General features: G+C 63.5%; 1 protein-coding gene across 1 annotated transcript; it reads right to left on the bottom strand.

The window, feature by feature from the left end:
• Positions 1-1120: 1120 nt before the first annotated feature.
• UPK3A (uroplakin 3A) lies at positions 1121-10842 on the bottom strand. The gene is made up of 6 exons (XM_036420235.2): positions 10694-10842; positions 9186-9341; positions 7607-7886; positions 6618-6700; positions 3388-3520; positions 1121-1313 (listed from the first exon to the last, which is right to left on the bottom strand). The coding sequence occupies exons 1-6, from the start codon at positions 10743-10745 to the stop codon at positions 1154-1156; spliced, it is 864 nt and encodes a 287-aa protein (XP_036276128.1). The 5' UTR covers positions 10746-10842; the 3' UTR covers positions 1121-1153.
• Positions 10843-20889: the final 10047 nt, after the last annotated feature.

The raw sequence follows: 20889 nt of genomic DNA on the forward strand, positions 1-20889 counted from the left end.
CTGCTTACTCTCAGTGGGTGATTTTACGTCCTGTGACTCACCTCCCGTTAACCGGCTGTGAAAGGGAAGGCCAGCTTGCGTGAGTTTTGACGAGGGCCCACCTGGAGGAAGCGCCGCCCTCCCTCGGCGGCGGGGTCCCCAGGAGAGCTGGCCGGGCTCCGGGGAGGGTTTCAGGGCCCAGGCCGGCCTCCTGGGCCCCAGGCGGTCTGCAGGAGCAGCAGCTGGTCTGGGCACAGCACCCACCACTCCTGCCCCTCTTCCGGGGCCAGGCACTGGCCCTCGGGCTCCGGTGGCTCCCGACCCGGACTGACCCACGACTGCTTTGGCTTCTCCAGCCCCCAGGCTGCTCCTCAGGCCGCTGCTGCCTGCCCTTCAGCTTGGGGGCCCCTCTGTGTGTGTGTGCCCCGGAGCCCCACGCGCCCCCTCTCCCCGCCGAGCACCGTCAGCCTGCGGGCTGTGCTCCTGCTCTAACCACCCCGCTCTGACAAGCCCCTTCTCCTCCCAGGATGGGGGCGGGCCGGCTACCTGGCTCAGAGACAGAACTGAATCCTCTGAGCAGAGACCGGGAGAAACCCTCACCCCTGAGTGACCTTGGCGCCCTCCTCTGTGTCCTGCAGCCTCTGCTGTCCTCCCTCTGGGCCTGGAAGGCTGTGAAGGTTTACATCAGCCCATTTCACAGATGAGGAAACTGAGTCCAGAGAGAAAGAGGTGACTGCAGAGGGAACAAGATGAGCTGCCAGCGGGGCTGCACCCAGGACGCATTTCGGCTCCAGGTTTCCAGCTCCTCGCAGCCAGCAAACCCAAAGGACATCCATCGCCCGCACAGCCCGGCTCAGGCCCCTCACCTCACGGGAGGCGATCTCAGCGGGGCTGGCTGTCCTCTCACAGGGAGGGCGGCCCGCCTGGCCCCCAGCCCCATGCAGCCCTCACCACCTCCGCTGTGAGTGGAGATCAGGCCCCACCCTCGGGAGACACCATCCACGCACTCGATACACATGCATTCACTCACTGACCGGCTCACTCTTTCTGTAAATTTTTATTGAACTCAAATTCTTGGGGAGCTTTTATCAAAACCACTCCTGCAGCTGGACCACGGGCCCTGCCCCGCGGCAAAGAGCCCTAAGGCTGGGTGCAGTACCCACCCCCAGGGGGCTCAGTCCGGGAGCTTGCTGGCGTAGACCTCGGCCCGGTCCAGCTGCAGCCCCCGGTTCACCGCCGCATACGCAGGCTCCGCGGTCCCCAGGGCCTTGGGGCCGGCCTCCTGGGAGATCTGCGAGTCGTGTGTGGTCTCCGCGTCCGAGCCACCCATGTCCCTGCGGAGAGGAGGGAGAGAGCGGGATGAGGGGCGCAGAGCACGCCCGGGCCCCGGGCCCGTGAGCTGCTAGGGCTTCCCACTCAGGCGTTGCTCTCAGGAAGCCTTCTCACCTGTCTGTTCAGTCGCCATCTTTCCCCGGCCCTCAGGGGGTGCTGCCCGGGGTGAGGAGAGCGCCCCCTTTGGGAACTAAGTGAGCCTCCTACAGGGTTTACCTGGAGCGGGACCCTGGAGGCCCCTGCCCCTGTCCCTAAAGACTAAGAGTAAGACTGTAGGGGGAGACAGACCACAGCAACGACCAGGCTGAGGGACAGTTCCAGGCGGGAGCCAAGGGGGGCTTCCTGGAGGAGGCGGCAGTTCACTGGCCCCAAAGGAGAGGAGGGAGAGTACAGGAAGGCATTGGGGCAGCGACAGGAATGGCTGGGGCCGGGCAGAAGCGACAAGCTCTGTGCAGCTGGAGCCAGAGATGACAGCAGGGACACGGGGCTATAGTCAGGGGACAGGGCCGTGGCCAGTTAGGGCGTCGCCCCAAGGGAGGGAGGGGCACCCCGCCTCCTGACTGCTCCCAGGCTCACCTCATCTATTATTTATGTTTTCATTAATTAATTTTTAAAATATATTTTTATTGATTTCAGAGAGGGAGAGGGAGAGAGAGAGAGAGAGAGAAACATCAATGATGAGATAGAATCATTGGTCAGCTGCCTCCTGCACTCTCCTTACTGGGAATCAAGCCTGCAACCCAGGCATATGTCCTGACTGGGAATCAAACCCAGGACCCTTCACTCCACAGGCCGATGCTCTACGCACTGAGCCACACCAGCTAGGGCTGTGTCTTTATTAATTTAAATGTCAGAAGGAACCTTGATTTTCAGCAGCCCCATCCCCATCCCTGACCCTCCCACATCTCTTCCTGCCAGCCTGGCTGATGTCCACCTGCTTCACCTGCTCCACGGACCTGTCCCACCTGCTGTCCACCCCACTGGACGGGCACCCTCTGATCCCCACATCCCCCAGGCTCCCTCTCTCCGAGCAGCACCCACACCTGACTTCCACCACCCGCCCTGGCAGAGCGCCTGCCGCTCCCTCCTCCAGGTGCCCACCCCCCCATGGGCTCTGCGTGGTGGGCAGACAGACAGACGTGAGCAGAGCAGCGGCGACGGGCCAGGCACAGAAGGTCACCAGGTGGGACCTCACCCCTGGGGTGGCTTTTTCTCCTGAATCCTATCCGGGGTCACAGGTTCAGAGCACCTGACCTCTCTCCCTGGAGATCACATCGGGGCCTCAGCTGTGTCTCAGTTCCAGGCCCAGAAAATCCGCAAAACCAGACAGGGGCCCCGCGGCAGCCTCAGGACCAGCCGCAAGGCCTGAGGGCCCTGCCCTGGTGCCGCCAACCAGCCAGGGGGGACCAGGACCCTGAGAGGGCACCTGGAAGCTGACGGGTATTCTATTAGGATCTGCCCTGGGTCCTCCCCTAAATGTCCACCCTTAACACCCTCGGGACCAGGGACCCAGGGAGCTCTCCCTTCCTTTCCCCTTCCCTCCCCGCCCCTCCCCCCCACCGCCCTGCCCTGCCCCAGCCAGGTGAGTCACCTTTACCTCCCCCATCCCACCTCCTAGGACACCTCCTCTACCTCTGTCACTAACAAGCTCATTTCTTCGGGGAATTACTTTTTCTACCTCTGTGATTTTACACATAAACTTGTATAAAATCACATGAAGTTTGTGCACGGTTTGGTCCCTAGCGGCTGCCAGCTGCTGGCTGCTGGTCAGGACCTCCCTTTCCCGGCGCTGGGGCCTTCCATCGTTCAGCACTGCCCCCTGGTGGTCAGTGCACAACCCAAGAGTGTGCAACGGTGAGTGTCAGACCTGCCATCTGCCATCTGCCGGCAAACCCCTCCTACCAGGCTGACAGTGGCCTCGGGAGCCCCAGGACTCAGCCCCCCACCCCCAGGCCCCACCCCGCCCAGGGTGGAAGGCCGCTCCCCGGCCTGCGGGGCTCCCCCTGCCTCAGAAGACCCTCCCAGGGGAGCGTGCCCGCGCGTCCCCGCGTCCGGCCTGCAGCTGCGGGTACTCACACGAGGCTCAGCGCGATGGCGCCCGCAAAGCCCAGGAGCAGGAAGAAGGGCAGGGAGCCCAGAATGGACGTGATGACGATCATGCCGCCGCTCCGCCGGCCCGGCCAGCTGTCGATCGCCAGGTACGGGGAGACTGGCAGGACACAGGCCCGTGACCCCCCAGACGCTGCACCCTCCGCCTCCCAGGATGCACAGCGTCTCCCAGCCCTGGTGGCAGCAGGTCCCAGGGGCGAGGGGACCCAGTTCCGGGACTGCCTCCCCCTGCCTTGAGGTGCTTGTCCCCACATCCCAATTCCCAACTTCCTCTTGAGTGTGTCTGGTCTCTTCCTCCTTTTTAAAAATATTTTTTTGTTGACTTCAGAGAGGAAGGGAGAGGGAGAGATAGAAGCATCCATGATGAGAGAGGATCATGGATCGGCTGCCTCCTGCATGCCCCACACGGGGGATGGAGCCTGGAGCCCAGGCATGTGCTCTCCGGGGAATCGAACCGTGACCTCCTGGTTCCTAGGTTGACCCTCAACCGCTGCGCCATGCCGGCTGGGCTCTCCCTCTCTTAACTGTCCTGGTGCACAGCTTCCCGTTACACAGGCCTGAGCCTTCGGACGAGGTGGGTGGGGTGCAGATTACACTGTTAAAGGAGCAGCGAAGGGCCTGGGCGATGGGGCAGGTGCCCAGGGCTCTGCCTGCTCTGGCCAGTGTCAGACAGCGCCCAGGCCCTCCCGTGAGGGGCCATGCCCGGCTGTGCTCCCTTGTGGACCCACAGACCCGTTCTGCTGTTCGCTCACAGCCGCTCACGGAGCCGAGTTCCTGTTCAAAGGCGCTCAGATCCAGCCTCAAGCCTGCAGGTCAGTCTGGTCCCAAAGGGCCTGCTGCTGTCCCCACAGACTGACCTCAGGCCCAGAGAGGAAGCCTGCAGGGGAGGCAGAGCCCGGATATATATATATATTTTTTTTATTTTTATTTTCGGATATATATTTTTAAAATATATTTCAGAGAGGAAGGGAGAGATAGAAACATCCATGAATCCCAGCCGGTGTGGCTCAGTGGATAGAGCACTGGCCTGCAGACCAAAGGGTCCCGGGTTCGATTCCAGTCAAGGAAATGTACCTGGGTTGCAGGCTCCTCCTTAGCCCAGGCCCTGGTCTGGGCATGTGCAGGAGGCAAACAATCGACGTGAGATGTTTCTGTCTTTCCCTCTCTCGCCCACTCTCCCTAAACATCAATGCAAAAATATCCTCAAGTGAGAATTAAAAATAAAAATATTTTTAAAAAAGGAACAGCAATGATGAGAGAGAATCATTGATTAGCTGCCTCCTGCACGCCCCCTACTGGGGATCCAGCCCATAATACTGGCATGTGCCTGCTAGGGAATTGACTCTGGGACCCTCAGTCCACAGGCTAACGCTCTATCCACTGAGCAACACCAGCCGGGCCGAGCCCAGAGAGGAGGAAGCTGAGGTCCTGCAGGGCTCACGCTGCCGTGAGGCTCAGCGGCTGGGCTTGCACTGGGGATGCTGGGTGCCAGGGCAGTGTTGTCCTGGTGGGACCCCAGTGCATGGACAGGCCTCAGTGGGGACCGGCAGGGAGCAAGAGTAGGAGGGAGCCACCCTGGTCACACACAGGTCGGCCTGTGGCGCTCACTAGCCGTGTGACCTTGGCCGCCTGTCAGAGCCGCGGACTGCCTCTAAGGTTCTGTGGGTGGCGGGAAGCTCCACAGGAAAAACGTTTTGCTGCGGACCGGGCCCGTCTTGGGGACCAGGCAGCCTTATCTTGGGGTCCACGGTGTTGTGGGAGGGGAGCTGTAAAGTTAGGGTCACATGTCATTGCCGGCCGGTGTTGCTCAGTGGTTGAGCATCATCAGTCCATGAACCAAGAGGTCACTGGTTCAATTCCCCGGCATGCCCGCATTGCAGGCTCAATCCCCCTTAGGGGGCGGGGCGTGCAGGAGGCAGCTGCTCCACGATTCTCTCTCATCATCGATGTTCCATCTCCCCCCCCTATCTTTTCCTGAAATCAATAAAAACACATTTTAAAAAATATAAACTAAAGTCAGGGTCATCAGAGTTGCCCTGGGCGATCTCTTTTGTTGCCCCCAGGCTCAAAGACAGGATTCCGAAGGCGTGCTCAGTGCTGAGCACTGGGACGGAGGCTGGGGGGGGTGGCCCAGGGCGGGACCCGGGCAGATCCTGGGCCTCAGAGCTCCCACCGCCTCCGGGCTTCAGGCCCCGCCCTGAGGGCACGGTGATGCCGCGTCCTGTGAGGAGGCAGCCACGGGCTGTGAGGAGGCAGCCACGGGCTGTGAGGAGGCAGCCACGGGCTGTGAGGAGGCAGCCACGGGCTGTGAGGAGGCAGCCACGGGCTGTGAGGAGGCAGCCACGGGCTGTGAGGAGGCAGCCACGGGCTGTGAGGAGGCAGCCACGGCTGTGAGGAGGCAGCCACGGGCTGTGAGGAGGCAGCCACGGCTGTGAGGAGGCAGCCACGGGCTGTGAGGAGGCAGCCACGGGCTGTGAGGAGGCAGCCACGGGCTGTGAGGAGGCAGCCACGGGCTGTGAGGAGGCAGCCATGGCTGTGAGGAGGCAGCCACGGGCTGTGAGGAGGCAGCCACGGGCTGTGAGGAGGCAGCCATGGCTGTGAGGAGGCAGCCACGGGCTGTGAGGAGGCAGCCATGGCTGTGAGGAGGCAGCCACGGGCTGCTGGGCTCTCACATGGAGGCCGAAGCACCGTGAGGGCTGGGGAAGCGCTGACTGCTCCAGCGACACCAGCCCCTCCCCCTTCGTGTCCCAGCCCCTGGCCTCAGGGAAGGGGGTGGGTGTGGGGAAGGTTCCATGGTTTTAAAATGCTTTTTCCTCATAACCCGATGGCCTGCCTGTGTCTGGGAGTGCTCTCAGAGTGACAGCCCCAGTCTGCTTTCCCGGGTCCCCCTGAGAACCCCATACACACCGCCACCCACTGCCGTCCACCCGCCCGCCCCCACCCACCCCATCCACTGCCGTCCACCCGCCCCCCCCACCCCACCCACTGCCGTCCACCCGCCCCCCCACCCACCCCATCCACTGCCGTCCTCCCACCCACCCCATCCACTGCCGTCCTCCCACCCACCCCATCCACTGCCGTCCACCCGCACCCCCCACCCACCCCATCCACTGCCGTCCACCCGCCCCCCCCCACCCACCCCATCCACTGCCGTCCTCCCGCCCGCCCCACCCACCCGGCCCACTCCCCCCACTCACTCCGGTTGGTCCGGATGGGGTCCGACCACAGGGTCTGGTCCTGCACCAAGCCCGAGGACACATTGACCAGGACGTACTTGAACCTGGAAGGAGACGGAGCCCGGGTGACTCCCATCCATCCTGTGAGCCCGGCCTCGGGGAGGGGGAAGGACTCGGGTGGCCGGAGCGGGGACGGAGCGGGGACTCCCAGAGGCATCCTGGCAGCCACGGTGGGCTCTGGGCAGCAGGGCGGGGCTGGGCTCCGCATCAGCTCCTTCACTGCCCGGACGCTTTCCTGAGCGCGAGGTCCTGGTCAGCAGCGGGGAGGGCTGAGGGGCAGAGGGGCCAGGGCGCCTGTCCTGCCTGGTGGCCGGGGCCAGAGGAAGGGAGGGGACAGGATGGCAGGTAAGTGATGGCCTGGCCCTACGTGCAGCCTGGAAGGTACGGACACCCCCAGCTAGGCATCTCCATGGTAACGAGAGGGGCTGTGGCACCAGGTAAGCGCCCTGGCCGTGGGGCAGGGCTGAGCGCCCATCTGAGGGCATGGCTGAGGGACCCACGGTGGCGTGGCCACCCAGGTGCTCTGGGGGAGCAGGGAAAGCAGAGGGTGGCTGGGTGCTGGCGAGGTGTCAGCCAGGCTGCCGGGTCGTGCTGGGCCCCAGCTTTCCACCAGGTGGCGCCCTCCCGCTCCAGACCACAATTTTCTTTCCGGCCAAGGGAAGGGGTGCGTGGGGCACTGCCACCTGGGAGACCGGCCGGAACACAACTTGTGCAAACTGAGAAGTCAGGACCTTTGTTACAAAATTGAGAATTTTCAAGCCAAGTGGGGGCCCTTCTGAGCTGGGGCCCGTGCACAGCCGCTCCCCGAAGCCCCTATGCCATGGGACCGGAGACGGTCTTGGCACACAGTAGGCTCTGCAGACACATGGCCTCACACTTCACCAGCCCGGGTCTTCCTGAGTCAGGCGGGGCGGGGCACCACGCTGGCTGGCACAGGTGCCCACACCCACCTGTACTCGGTGGCTGGTGCCAGGGGCGGGTTGCAGAGGCCCTGGAAGTTGGGGTCCGACAGGCAGGTCCCATTGTCGCCCACCCTGACCAGGTACGCATGCAGAATCCCTGAGGCCCGGGCCACATCCCCCACGGCGTCCAGGCTGGGCAGGTCGCTGCAGGGCGTCAGCGCGAAGGCGGCGGCCCTGTAGGGGCCCGTCCTCCCTCCGGCCGTCTGCTGGAACGTGGAGCTGAGCGGGGTGTGGGCACCGTCCTGCACCGAGGCGTTCCTGGAGCTGGCTGTGGGGGCGGTGCCGGGGGTGAGGTCCCAGCCACCCAGCTCTGTCACTCACTCAGCCATTCATCAAACGCGCCCCCACCCCAGCACCCTCTGAGCCAGTGCTGTGCGGGACCCTGGGTCGCCAGCACCTACAGGCTCAGTCCCCTCCCACCCCCGCCCCCCAGGGCTTCCTGTGCATTGGAGGTGCCGGCCTGGGTGCAGGGCCCATGCGCCCCATCCTGTCACAGGCCTGTAAGCCTCCCACCCTGACAGACATGGTCCCTTCCTTGCCAGAGCCCTGATTCCACCTGTGTGAAAGGGGAAGGAGGGTCACAGGTCCAGGGGAGCAGCCAGACCTGAGGGCTCCCAGCCTCCTCCTGACCAGCAGGCGACAGAGGCCTGGGAACTGGGGGAGAAATGCGCGCCAGCCCCACGCTGGGCCTGGCAGGCGTCAGTGTTCGCCGGAGAGTGAGCGGTGCCCTGGTGAGGGGCCGGCTGTGGACATGTCAGCGGCGGCCCCTGGGTTCCTCTGTGACGGGAAGGCCGGGCCGGAGCCAGCAGGTCCCCAGGAAACACGGCTGGAGCCTCGGGAGAGCTGGCGGAGGACCAGGGCCTGGCTCGCCGCCCGGCTCCGGTGGCCCCGGTGAGCCATACCCCTGCGAGCCGCCCCTCTGTGCTCCGGGAGGGCAACGCCATCCGGGACCCCGACAATGTGGGGGTGGGCGTAATCACGGGGGCAAATCTGCAAATAACGTTCGACCCCCGAAACTTAACCCATAGCCTCTGCGGAGGGAGCCTTATCAGTAACAGCAGCAGCCAGTTGTGGGGATCCTAGGCTGTGTTCTTACAGTAAAGGGAGGGAGGCGCTGTCATAGGAGAACAGTTCGGTGTTCACTGAGGAAAACCCGCACTGGTGGCCCTGCAGCTCCACCCTGCTGCTCAGGGACCTGGTCACCCTACGGGCGGCGGAATACCAGCTCCACCGGGTGTGGCACCCGCATGCGGTGGGTGCCCAGGGCCGGTGCTGTTATAACCCCCACCCACCCAGGGAGTCCCTCAGGCCCAGCCCCCGCCGGCTCCGGCAGACACAGAGCAGGCTGGTGAGGTGCAGGGTGGCTTCACAGGGAGGGCGCACCGCTCCGCCTGCCCCCCTCCCCGCGGACAGGTCACCCCACGGAGCGTGGCGGGGGAGCAGCCCTCCATCTGCCCCCTCCCCTCGCGGACAGGTCCCCGCGGAGCCTGGCGGGGGGAGCACCCCTCCATCTGCCCCCCTCCCCGCGGACAGGTCCCCGCGGAGCCTGGAGGGGAGCAGCCCGCACCCGAGGCAAGCAGGACGTAGAGGTAGATCTCGTAGGAGCCGCTGAGGGCCTCCGTGCTGTCGAACATGCAGAGTGGCTTCTCCAGGGCCACGGTGCTCAGCGTGGGGTTGTTGGTGGCAAAGGTCACGCTGGCCAGCTGGGGCTGCAGGGCCACACCTGGGGGAAGCAGCACAGACAGGACCTGACCCCGCAGAACTGTCCACAGCCGCAGGCACCCTCAGCGTCCTCCTCACTCACACACACACACACACACACACACACGCAGTGACTGAGCACCTGCTGGGTGCCAGGCACTGCCTTCACCCTCCCCAGGGCCATCCCAGGCACCTGCCTGCCTCAGACATGGGCAGCACCCCTGCCCCACCCAGCCACTCTGGCCAGGCCCCGCTGGGCCAGCTGAACCGCCGCCCCCTCTCCTTCTGCAGACGTTCACCCCACTGCCCCTCCTAAGCACCCCTCCCGGAAGCCCAGTCATGGAGCCCCCCTTCACCTGAGCCCTGGTAACAAGCCCTGCCCATCCTCTGCCCGGTGTGCCCATCTGACCCTGTCCTCCGCGCCAGGCCCTGCCCTGCCCCACTGCCCTCCAGTGCAGTCCGCTCCGGAGGGGCAGCGAGGTCTGCGCGTCTGGCCTTGCTTCAGGGCCTCCAGCCTCACCTGTAGGCACAGCCTGCACCCCGCGCTCCAGCCCCTGAGCTCCAGGCCCCGCGCTCCAGCCCCCGCGCTCCAGCCTCTGAGCTCCAGCCTCTGAGCTCCAGGCCCCGCGCTCCAGCCCCCGCGCTCCAGCCCCCGTGCTCCAGGCCCCGCGCTCCAGCCCCCGCGCTCCAGGCCCCGCGCTCCAGCCCCCGCGCTCCGGCCCCTGAGCTCCAGGCCCCGCGCTCCAGCCCCTGAGCTCCAGGCCCCGCGCTCCAGCCCCTGAGCTCCAGCCCCCGCGCTCCAGCCCCCGCGCTCCGGCCCCTGAGCTCCAGGCCCCGCGCTCCAGCCCCTGAGCTCCAGGCCCCGCGCTCCAGCCCCTGAGCTCCAGCCCCCGCGCTCCGGCCCCCGCGCTCCGGCCCCCGCGCTCCGGCCCCCGCGCTCCGGCCCCGGCATGGACAGCGCAGCGGTTCCCAGGAGAGCCCGTGCCACCTGCCTCCTCCTGAGCCGCCGGGCTGCTCCCTCACCGGACATCCCTCCATCCCCATCCAGGCAGCCCCGAGTCTAGTCCAGAGCCTTCTCCGCCCCCCCACAGCCCCTCTCCGGCTGCCTCCTGCCGCACCCACCGCAGGGCGCTGTCCTGGCCGGGAGCCCCCAGAGGAGCTGGTGCATCAGTGCTGGCCGATGAGTCCTGGGCCCCGGGCCGCCCCGGCCCCCCGAGGAGCAGGGTCCGCGCGTTCCCGGGGACCAATGCAGCCCCTCCCGCCGCCCGGGCCAGCCGGCTCCTCCCCAACTCCTCGGAGGGTCCAGCGCAGGACACGCCGGGGCCCCGCTGCCCGCCCTCCGGGGCCGGCCCCCTCCCGCCGTCCACCGCTCACCCAGGCACAGCGGCAGGCAGCCGAGGGCCAGCCAGGCCCGGAGCGCAGGCATCGCCCGGACCAGCCTCAACGGAGCGGCGCCGGTGCAACCAACTCCGCGCGACTCCCGCCGCGCACCTGCCGGCCCTGAGCTCCCGGCGCGCCCCGCCCCGCCCGCCCCGCCCCGCCCGCCCGCTCCAGCCAATCCGCGGCCGCCTGGCGGGCTATTTGCATACGCCCCTCCCCGGGCCCCGGGGCTGCAAGGTGCCCTGGGCAAGGCATCAGGCCTCAGTTACCAAAGTGCCTACTGAGTGCAGAGGCCTGGGCCGTGCGTGTCTCCCACCTGATACCTGAGGAGGGAGGAGAGGGGGGGTGCCATTCCTCTCCGAGCCTCAGTTTCCATCCAGTAAAAGGGGGACGCTAATTCCTCCAACAGTTCATAAAGACCCTACTAAGTATCAGACCCTCACTGGCTCTTGTGAAGATGAACCAGGCTAACCAGTGAAAGCGCTGCCATGGGCGCTGGTCGGGCACTCAGCGGTTAGAGCGTCATCGCCATCCCCATCCCCATCCCCGCAGGCCCAGGTTGCAGGTTCGATCCCCAGTCAGGGCACATACAAGACTCAACCAGTGAATGCAAAAATAAGCGGCACAACAAATCGATGCTCCCCTCTCCTCTAACGACGTTATTTTTAAAGTGCTGTGATGGGAGCCTCGAAGTCCTGGGTGGGTGCTCGGTCCGGCGATCTGTGGCGTGACCCTTTCAGCTCGGCACAAGGCCAAGGCCGCCCGTGGACTCCCCGCAAAGGCCCCGCTGGTGGGACGCAGGGCGCTTCGGCCCGAACAGAACAGGACGTAGCCCCTTTCTGGGGGAAACAGCCTCCGCCTGGACTAGCGGCTCTTCCAGAATCAGGACCCGGGCCCCTCTCGGAGCGCACCTCCAAGACGCCACTTTACATCTTAGCTCTAAAAGCAGACCCACAGGAGGGGGGGGCAGCACCGGCACTGCGAACGGTGCTACAAGGAGGCCCCTTGCCCACGGAGCCAGAGCTGCCGCCCAGAGGAGCAGCCACCGAGAGGACGGCCCGCGTGGGCCAGACCTCACGCCCCGGAATGTGGAAACGGGGCAGCATGACCTGTGGAGGGGGCCCGAGCCCCCCGCTCCCCGAAGAACTCTGCCAAGTCACAGGCGGCAGCTGTGACTGAGCGCCGGGCCGTGGCTGCCGGACTGGCAGGAACAGGGTTCGAACTCGTGGCGCTGTGCCACGCTGTCTGCACCAGCAGAAGCGCCTCCCCCACGGCTCCCCTTCCCTGTCCCGTACATGCCGCCGCCTGTCCCCCAATAAGAGCAGGAGGCGGGTTCTGCCTGAGTCCATGACCCTGAGCAGCTGTCCCTCCCGGGCGATCCCATACACGCTGTGCCCTCCCGGAAAGGCCCTTCATAGGTTCCCGGGACCCGACAGAAACCAGGGAGGCCCTGGCTGCGTGGGTGACGGCTACGGGCAGGAACGCGAGAGGAGAAACGGTCTGAGAGGACCGGACCCAGCGAAGGTGCTGCGCGGCCTGGGGCAGATGCTCTGGACGGGGCCCTGCCACAGACTGGGAGGCAGAGCCGCGCTGAAGAAGCTGGGACCCAGGCCTCACTCAGCGGATTGCGATGGAGGAAGGAGAAGGACTCTGGTGTTTTTTGTTTTGTGTGTGTGTGTGTTTTTAAATATATTTTATTGATCTTTTACAGAGAGGAAGGGAGAGAGATAGAGAGCTAGAAACGTCAATGAGAGAGAAACATTGACCAGTTGCCTCTGGCACACCCCCTACCGGGGATATGCCCGCAACCAATGTACATGCCCTTGACTGGAATCGAACCTGGGACCTTTCAGTCCGCAGACCGACGCTCTACCACTGAGCCAAACCGGTTTTGGCTTGTGTTGGTTTTTTTTACAGAGAAGAAGGGAGAGGGATAGAGAGATCAGCTGCCTCCTGCATACCTCCTACTAGCGATGTGCCCGCAAACAAGGTACATGCCTTTGACCAGAATCGAACCTGGGACCCTTCAGTCGCAGACCGACGGCTCTATCCACTGAGCCAAACCGGTTAGGGCTGTGTTGTTTTTTGTTTGTTTGTTTTTTTAAACTACACTTTTATTGATATCTAAAGAGAGAGGGAGAGAGAGAGAAACATCCATGAGAGAGAAACATCCGTTGGCTGCCTTCTGGGGACTGAGTGTGCAGCCGGACATGCCCTGACCAGGAGTCACACGGTGACCTCTCTGACGTGTGGGATGCAGCCCAGCCCCTGAGCCACACCCGGGAGTAGGTGTTCTTAGTGAGAAGTGTCGCTGAGAAAAAGGACATCAGTACATCCCAGCTCTGTCTGCAGGGGGAGGGGAGAGGGCCGGGATGAATGAGCGCACTGAGCACGCTTGGATCCGAAACCCCACCCCCAGGGAGAGGCGCCAGGGCCCCTTGGAGAGGGGAGGCCCCAGGACCGGCTCGGGAAAGGTCGAGAAGAGCCGGAAGGAGCGGGGCGCTGGCAGGGTCACAGGCTGGGTCAGCGGTGCTGGCGCATTAGACTGTGAACCACAGGATGAGAGGATTGCGGGGAGCCAGCTAAGCGGGAATCTGGGGGCACCCGCCTGATGAGATGGGCCTACCGTCACCAGGACAGGGATGGTCGGCGGCTGGCCTTGGGGGCTTCCCGCGGTCACGGCTCTGAGAAGCGCTGTTCTCGTCCAAGGAGTGCGATTGGAGCCGAATCAACGTGAAGCAGACTTCCCGCCAGCCAGCTCCTGGGCGCGCAGAGAGTGTCAGTGTCCCGGACGACAAGGGAAACGCTGTGGACGGAAGGAGACTCGGAGACAGAACCAGCCGCACCCGCGGCCTCGGCTCGTCCTCAGCTAACACCGCTCCCGTCACAAACACTGGCACAGCCGGGGTGGCTGCGAGAGGAATCCCAACGACGGGATGCGCACTGGATGACAGTATCGATTCCTGTTGTTTTCCACACATGACCCTGGCGTTGTGGTTACGAAAGAGGCGCCGCCGAGCGTGCTGGGTGACGTGTCACAGCATCCGTGGCCGGCACGCACGCGCTGTACATGGAGGGATGGAGAGGGAGCAGGCGGCAGAGCGAACGTAGCGTGAAGTCAGCAGCTGGTGAATGTGGGCGTTCGTTGTGCTGTTCTGCCGATGCTTCTATGGCTTCGAAAATTTTTAAATAAAAATGTTGACCTGGCTGGTATGGCTTGGAGGTTGAACTCAACCTGTGAACCAGGAGGTCACCGTTCCATTCCTGGTCCGAGCCTAGGCCTGTGTGGTAGGCTGGATCTCCAGTAGAGGGCACGCAGGAGGCTGCCGATCAATGATGCTCTGATCATTGATGTTTCTATCCCTTTCTCCCTCTCCACCGCCCCCTCTGAAATCAATAAAAACATTTCATTTTTTAAAATGTTGGGAGTGAGAGATTCTGAGCTCCTCTCTCTGCGCCTCAGTTTCCCCTCTGTGACTGACGTGCCAGGCGTGGAGATCAGATCCGATCTCCAGGGAACAGAAAAGGCTCTGAGATAAGAATCCCCTGAGCAAACGGCAGGCGTTCCTCCGAGAATGTGTGCGGACTGACATTTCTGGTCCTGCGACCGCGTGTGAGCGGAGTTTATCGGAGGCCGAAGAGCCGATCTTGCCAGCTCAGCCGGAGCTCCTGAGGGGGAGCCGGCAGGGAGCCAGCTGTCCTTTCCCCGAGACTCGGCAGAGCCACGAGAAAACAAGCGAAAGGCCTCCGTCCAGGGCTTTACCCAAAAATGTGGGGAACACTGTGGGGGGGGGAGCCGGGTTACAATAATAATCTGCTGAGGCCCCAAAACATTCTGCATTAAAAAAAAAAAAATAAGGTCTGGCATTTATAAGCAAGGGCCCTGCACAGATGCTGACGGCGTGGGGGACGCGCAGGAGAAAGGAATCGGGGAGAAAGGAATGGGGGGACTGCTCCTTGGGAGACCCCATGGGGGCAGCAGGGAGGGAGGCGCCTGGAAAGGGTTCCCCACGGTGGCCTGCTCCCCGCTCCTCCCCCGCGCGGACATTCCAAAAGGCTTTTGCCAAGAAACTGTCTCCCCCTCTTTGATAATGTTGACTCTAGGACCGGAGCTGCGTGACTTCAGCCTGTTTGTCCGTCTCGGTCCGTCCGCCTGGTGCCCTGAACCCTGGCCCAGAAGCCGGGCCGAGGTGGCGGGGCAGGAGGCGCGTCTGTGTGAAAGGCTGTGCCAGCCCGGCCGCCGGCCTCCGGGAACGTGACCCGGGTTTGTGGGCCGGACATGCCTGACCCAGACATGTTCCTCCGAGGGCCAGAGGCCTGAGCCCCTGTCCACGAGTCTCCTCAGAAGTCAGGGCAGGTGGGGCACCCCTCCCCCGCCCCCAGCAAGCCCTTGCTTTCAGCGTTTGCCATGTCAGAGAGTCTCAGAAGCCAAGTGCTTCTGCCCCTTGAGGTGCAGTCACTTGAAAACAAAACAAAACAAGCCCAGGCTCCTGGCCCCGCGAGCTCACACACCCCCTCCAGCTCTGAGCGGCCTCCCGCCAGCCTCTCTCCCGGCTGCAGCCGGCTGTCCATGCCCCCTGCACCCGCTGCTCCCCCAGGGCCAGGCCCTGCCCCTTTACAACGCCGTAGCTTCTCTCTTTAAAACTATTTCTTACTGATTTCAGAGAGGAAGGGAGCAGGCGAGAGAGAGAGAGAAAGAGAGAGAGAGAGAGAGAGAGAGAGAGAGAGAGAGAGAGAGAGAGAGAGAAAGAGAGAGGGACATCAGTGATGAGAGTCACTGACCCGCTGCCTCCTGCATGATTGGGATGGAGCCTGCAACCAGGGCACGTGCCCCAGTTGGGAGTCGAACCGTGACCTCCCGGTGCATAGTTCTATGCTCAGCACTGACCGCCGCGGCCGGGCGGGAGGTCGGTTTTAGACCTTCTGTTTCTCCTCTTACGGTGGAGGCTCTGCAGCCGGAGAGGGAAGCAGCCGAGCCAAGCTGTGCAGCAGCTCAGAGCAGCGGGCAGACCCTGGGAGCTTTCCCCTCTGGGAGCGCCCACCAGGGACCTGTCCGACCCGAGCCTCTGGGAGTTTGTGGAATGGGGGCAGCTCTCACCCGGTGACACCCGAGCGGTGGCAGGAGGTGGGGGACCCATTTACAACGTGAATCTAAAGAGCGCCCCCCGGTGCTGCCCGCTGTCTGGGCACCGACAGCAGGGCCTGGAGCAGTTCCTGGAGGCCCGTGTCAAGGCCAAAGGGCAGAGGAGGGTCAGGGGGAAGGCGAGGCTTCCCAGTTGAACCTGGCAAACCGGTTTGTCCATCTCTGGAATGAAGCCGTTATCTGTGTGATTGTATCTGTGTCCGTATCTGTGTGATCAGGAGGCTGGGCCTGGGGCCGCTCCTGCCCAGCCCCGAATGCTCAGCACCGCTCTCCCCCCACCCCCGAGCCCTCCTCCCCACTGGATGGGTCAGCCCTCAGTCCTCCCTCCCTCCTCCCCTTCACCCACAGCCGCCTGGGAGCCACGGGCCCCACCCCACTTCACAGAGGAGAAAACCGGGTTCTGAGCTACGTGACTGCCCGACTCCTGCAGGGCCGGAACCTGCCTCGGCAGCTGCAGTCTGTGTGGGCCTCGGGGTTCTGGGCTGGGCTGGGGGCCGTGGGCGCTGGAAACAGAGGGGGCAGGTGGGGCACCCCCGGCCGTGGGTAGTGGCTGGATCCTGGGGCTCCTGCTGTTCCCTGCAACCCTGTCCATCCCAGGCTTCTAGCCACCCGCGGGCCCCTGTGAGCCTGGGCCGCCCCCACGGTGCAGCCGCCAGCAGGCCCCGCAGGGGGGCATGGGCCGCTGTTCCTGGCCCCGTTTCTGTCCCTGCCCCTCCCCGCCCAGCGCAGGCGGGAAGCAGCTCTGACCTGGTGGTTCTGGCCCTGCCTTGGCGCCAGGGCCTGCCCGTGCACCCCTGCCAGGAGCCCAGCTCTGAAGGGAGTCCTCCCGTTCGGTCCCCACCCCAGCTCGGCCCCAGCCGTTCCCAGGCTCCGGGGTACGGAGGGGCTCCCTCCTAAGAGCCCGTCTGTGTGCTGGGAACCATCTCCTCCAACAGCTGGGAGAGCAGCCTGTCCGCAGGGCGCCGTGCACGAGGGAACGGAGAGAGAGATCTCCGTCAATACCTCACAGCACGGTCACAGGAAGCCACGGCCGGCTAAGCGGCTCCGAGGGCCAGAGCAGCTTGGCCTCTCTGGCAGCGGGAAAGGCCGGGGAGGGAGCCTGCCGGGCTCCGAGGGAGGTGGGGTCCGGCAGGAAAGACATCCCTGGGGACTGCTGCGGGGTCAGGAGCCCAGCACGCGGCAGGCGGCCCCTGGCGGGCAGGCAGCACCCACGTTTGCCCCAGGTCTGTGTGGGGCAAGGAGAGAATCTTCTAGAAGCCAGCTGCACCCAGCAAAGGAGGGAAGCCGGGCCCGAGCTCCCACTCCACCCCCTGCAGTCTCCAGCCAGCCCCCTGGCCGAGCCCCGGGGAACGGGCAGCGGCTCCAGCAGAACCCCAATCTCAGAGCCACGGCCCCACAGAGAAAGGACCGAGCCAGCACGTGGGCCGGAGCTCCAGGCCTGACCTGCTGGCGGCTGCCGGAGGCTTACCGGTGTGACACCTGTGTCCCTGAGGGCAGCGCGGTGCCTGGAGCTGTGCCTGGCACACAGGGGTTTGGGGCAATGGTGTGCGTGGCCGACCCTGGGGGAAGCGTCCCCACTGCCCTGTGTTTACAGCTGAGGCGCATCCCCCGGGAAAGCTGAGGGGCCAGTGAGAGTAGAATCCCGGCTTCCAACCCGAAAGGGAAAGGGAGGATGGCATGGGCCCGTCTCCCAGCACCGCTCCGTGCTGGGCAGCCATTGTCTCCTCAGTCTCCCTGAGGATGGGGGGAGGCCCGGCTCTGATGCCCCTAGTCCGTTTTACTAACAAAGAAACTGAGTCACAGAGCAGCTGGGGAGCTCTCCTCCGGTCATACAGCTAGCCCGGGCTGGGCCAGGAGCCACAGTCACGGTGCCCCTGGAGCCTGAGGCCAGCAGGGGGCCCTGGGGAGCAGGAGGCGGGGTGCTCACATCCAGCCTTCCCCAAACCGCCTGCCAGCCAGACACACGACCTCTGACCTCAGCCAGACACACGACCTCTGACCTCGTTGGCCAGGCCCACCCCTCCACAAGGTCACAACACAGGAGGGAGGGGGTGGACAGAAGTGGAGAAGGCGATGGGGGATAACTAGTGATGGAAATAAATAAAAACTCGGGCATGAAACTGATGATTACAGGGCTAACGGAATCTCTGACTCACTGACTGTAAGGAAATAATTCCCAACATCTGAGCACTTTGCTATTGTCACGGTCTGACGACGAATCTCTCCTGCAGGCTGGGAGGGCCCGTCCTGAGCCTCCAGAGAAATGGGGGGTCCTCAGGGGGTGCAGAGGAATGGGGGTCCTCATGGGGTGCAGACTGAGGACGAATTGGAGGGGTGGGAGCCCCATTACTGAGCGTCTGTGGCCGTCCCCCTAAGCAAGGCTGCATGGGGCTCCCCGCTCCCTGGGTCACTCACCTGACAACAATTCCCAGGGGCCCTGGGGACCCAGGCCCATCCCAGCCCGGGACTCCATGCCCATTGACCGGCGGGCAGGGCCCGGGGCTGTGGGCCCAGGGGAGACGCCTCCCAGCTGCCGTCGGGAAGACCTCCTGGAGGCCACGGCACCTCTGCTGGGCCCTGCAGGGGGCAGAGGGGCGCGAGGCGCATGGAGTGGGCTTCTGGGGGCCGCAGTGGGCGGGCCGGAGCCTCCAGAGCAGGACCCTGCTTGCTGATGCGCTGCCCTCGTTCAGCTCCCTTGCCAGCTGCCCAGTGGGGCCGCGCGTGGTGTCTGGCGTCCCCTGGCGGCACCCCGCGGCGGTTAGAGCAGGGCGGTGCTGGCTCTATGGGAACGCATGCACCACAACTAAGAGTCAGAAGAATGGACTTTTATGCAGAAGGAAACATTCTAGCAAAAACTCTGACATACCTGTTTTTACTATAATTGTATATCAAAGCAGTCGTAAAAATAGCTTTAATCTATCGATAATTGTTTTTTAGTATTATATATATATATATATATTATTTTTTTTTTTTTTACTGAATTTTTACAGAGAGGAGGGGAGAGAGATAGTTAGAAACATCGATGAGAGAGAAACATCGATCAGCTGCCTCCTGCACACCCCCCACTGGGGATGCGCCCGCAACCAAGGTAATGCCCCTCAACCAGAATCGAACCTGGGACTCCTCAGTCCCCAAGCCGACGCTCTGTCCACTGAGCCACACCGGTTAGGGCTTTAGTACTATTCTTGGTGGAGGAAGGGTCCCACAAAGGCAGGGAAAGCCACACCACGGGCTCCGCTGGGCCGGCCGCTCTGCCCCAGGCCCTCCACTCCAATGGGGTGAGGCCAGGGAGACGTGGGGGGAGAAGTGGAAGCGAGAGGGAAAGACAGTGCCCTCTTCATCTCAGGGCTGCTCGCGGAATTGGCTTTCTGTCACAAAACTAAGTCAGCCCTGACACACACACACACACACACACACACACACCCGTGTCCCCTGGCGGTCCTGCAGGCGGGTCTCCCGGCCTGACCTCGGGCGGGGAGCTGGCTCTGGGAGAGAATCTGTTCTTTGTCTCCTCCCGCTTCTAGAAGCCGCCCGCGCTCCGTGACCTGGGCGGCCAGCACCAGCGCACCCTCCCCTCCGGCCGTCACCTCTGTCTGACCTCGGCCGGGACGCCACCTCCAGGGTGGACGGTTTGTGTGGTTGGACGGGGCCTCCGTGGACGACCCAGGATCGTGTCTCATCTCAAAGGCCAAACCCAAGTCACTTCTGCAAAAGCCCGTGTTGCCAGGTAAGGTGGCGTACGGTCCCCGGGCCCTCAGTGAGGGGTGGGCACCGTGGGGCCATCAGTCTGCGACACCCTTTTCCTCCCAGGGGGCTTTCGAAGGAAAGGACATCTTCATCGTCATGGCAAATACGGCTAAGCCAGCGTTTTTATCAAGGCTTTGAAATCTTATTTTATTTTATTTTTTGTTAATCCTCACCTGAGGATATTTTTCCATGGCTTTTCAGAGAGAGTGAAAGGGAGGGAGGGGAGGAGCGGGTGAGAGAGAGAGAGAAACATTGATGTGAGAGAGACACACCAACTGGTTGTCTCTTCCAACCAGGGCTAGGGAGTGAACCCACAACCCTGGTACATACCCTCCATCGGGAATCAAACCCAAGACCCTGCAGGCGGGCGCTCTAACCACTGATCCTTACCAGCCAGGGCAAAACCATTTCTATCTGTGTATGGAGAGGTGCCTAAGCTGCCATTGCAGGCGGGGGGGGGGGGGGGGGGGAGTGGCCGGGGAGAGGTCAATGGGGGGAAAGGAAGACATATGTAACACTTTCAACAACAAAGAATTTAAATTTAAAAAAATCGCTGTTGCAGCTTGATTTTTACAAACTGACCCCCCCCCATGAAATCAGCACCCAAACCCAGAAGCAGAACATGCCCCGTGGCCCCCGGCACCCTGCTCATGCCCTCTGTGCATCCAAAACAGGACTCCAGGCTTGCGGACAGGAAGACAGTCCCTCTGGAGGGGAAAAGAGGGAGCCCGAGAGATGCTCACGTATTCGCTCAGCAAACGTGCTGGCGCCCGGCCGGGGCCGGAGGCTGGGAAATGCAGGCTCGTGGATTCGATCCTGGTCCAGGGGCACAGAGTCTGTGGGGGCAGCGCTGGGGTGAGCGGGTGCAGGGAGGGAGTGTGTGAGCAGACAAACCCAATCAGCTGGCTCCTCGGGGAAAGCGGGTTGGGATGGTGAGCACAGCAGTGAGGACAGTAGTGAAGGCAAAGGGTGTGGAGCAAGGGGACAGCCGGAGCCAGGCGATGGAAGCGGGAACAGACAGGGCGCACGAGTTTGGGGAAACAGGCGGGCTGTGACCATTGGGCGTGCCGGCTCTGAGCCTCGCGCAGACATTTCCACTTCTCTCTGCCCCAGCTCCAGCCTCAGCTGTGCAGGCTCAGAACGAGCCTTACCCCTCAGGCCAGAGTCCCATTTGACAGGCGGGGACACGGGCCTGGAGGAGAGAGATACACCCACAGCCCATCCTTCATGGTGCTAATCCCGCCTCACGCCTCACCTCACTCCACGCCTCTTTACAGAGCAAGCCCCGCCCCCAGCAGGT

The sequence above is a fragment of the Pipistrellus kuhlii genome, unplaced genomic scaffold (genome assembly GCF_014108245.1).
Source record: "Pipistrellus kuhlii isolate mPipKuh1 unplaced genomic scaffold, mPipKuh1.p scaffold_m20_p_64, whole genome shotgun sequence".
NCBI classification, from domain to species: Eukaryota; Metazoa; Chordata; class Mammalia; order Chiroptera; family Vespertilionidae; genus Pipistrellus; species Pipistrellus kuhlii.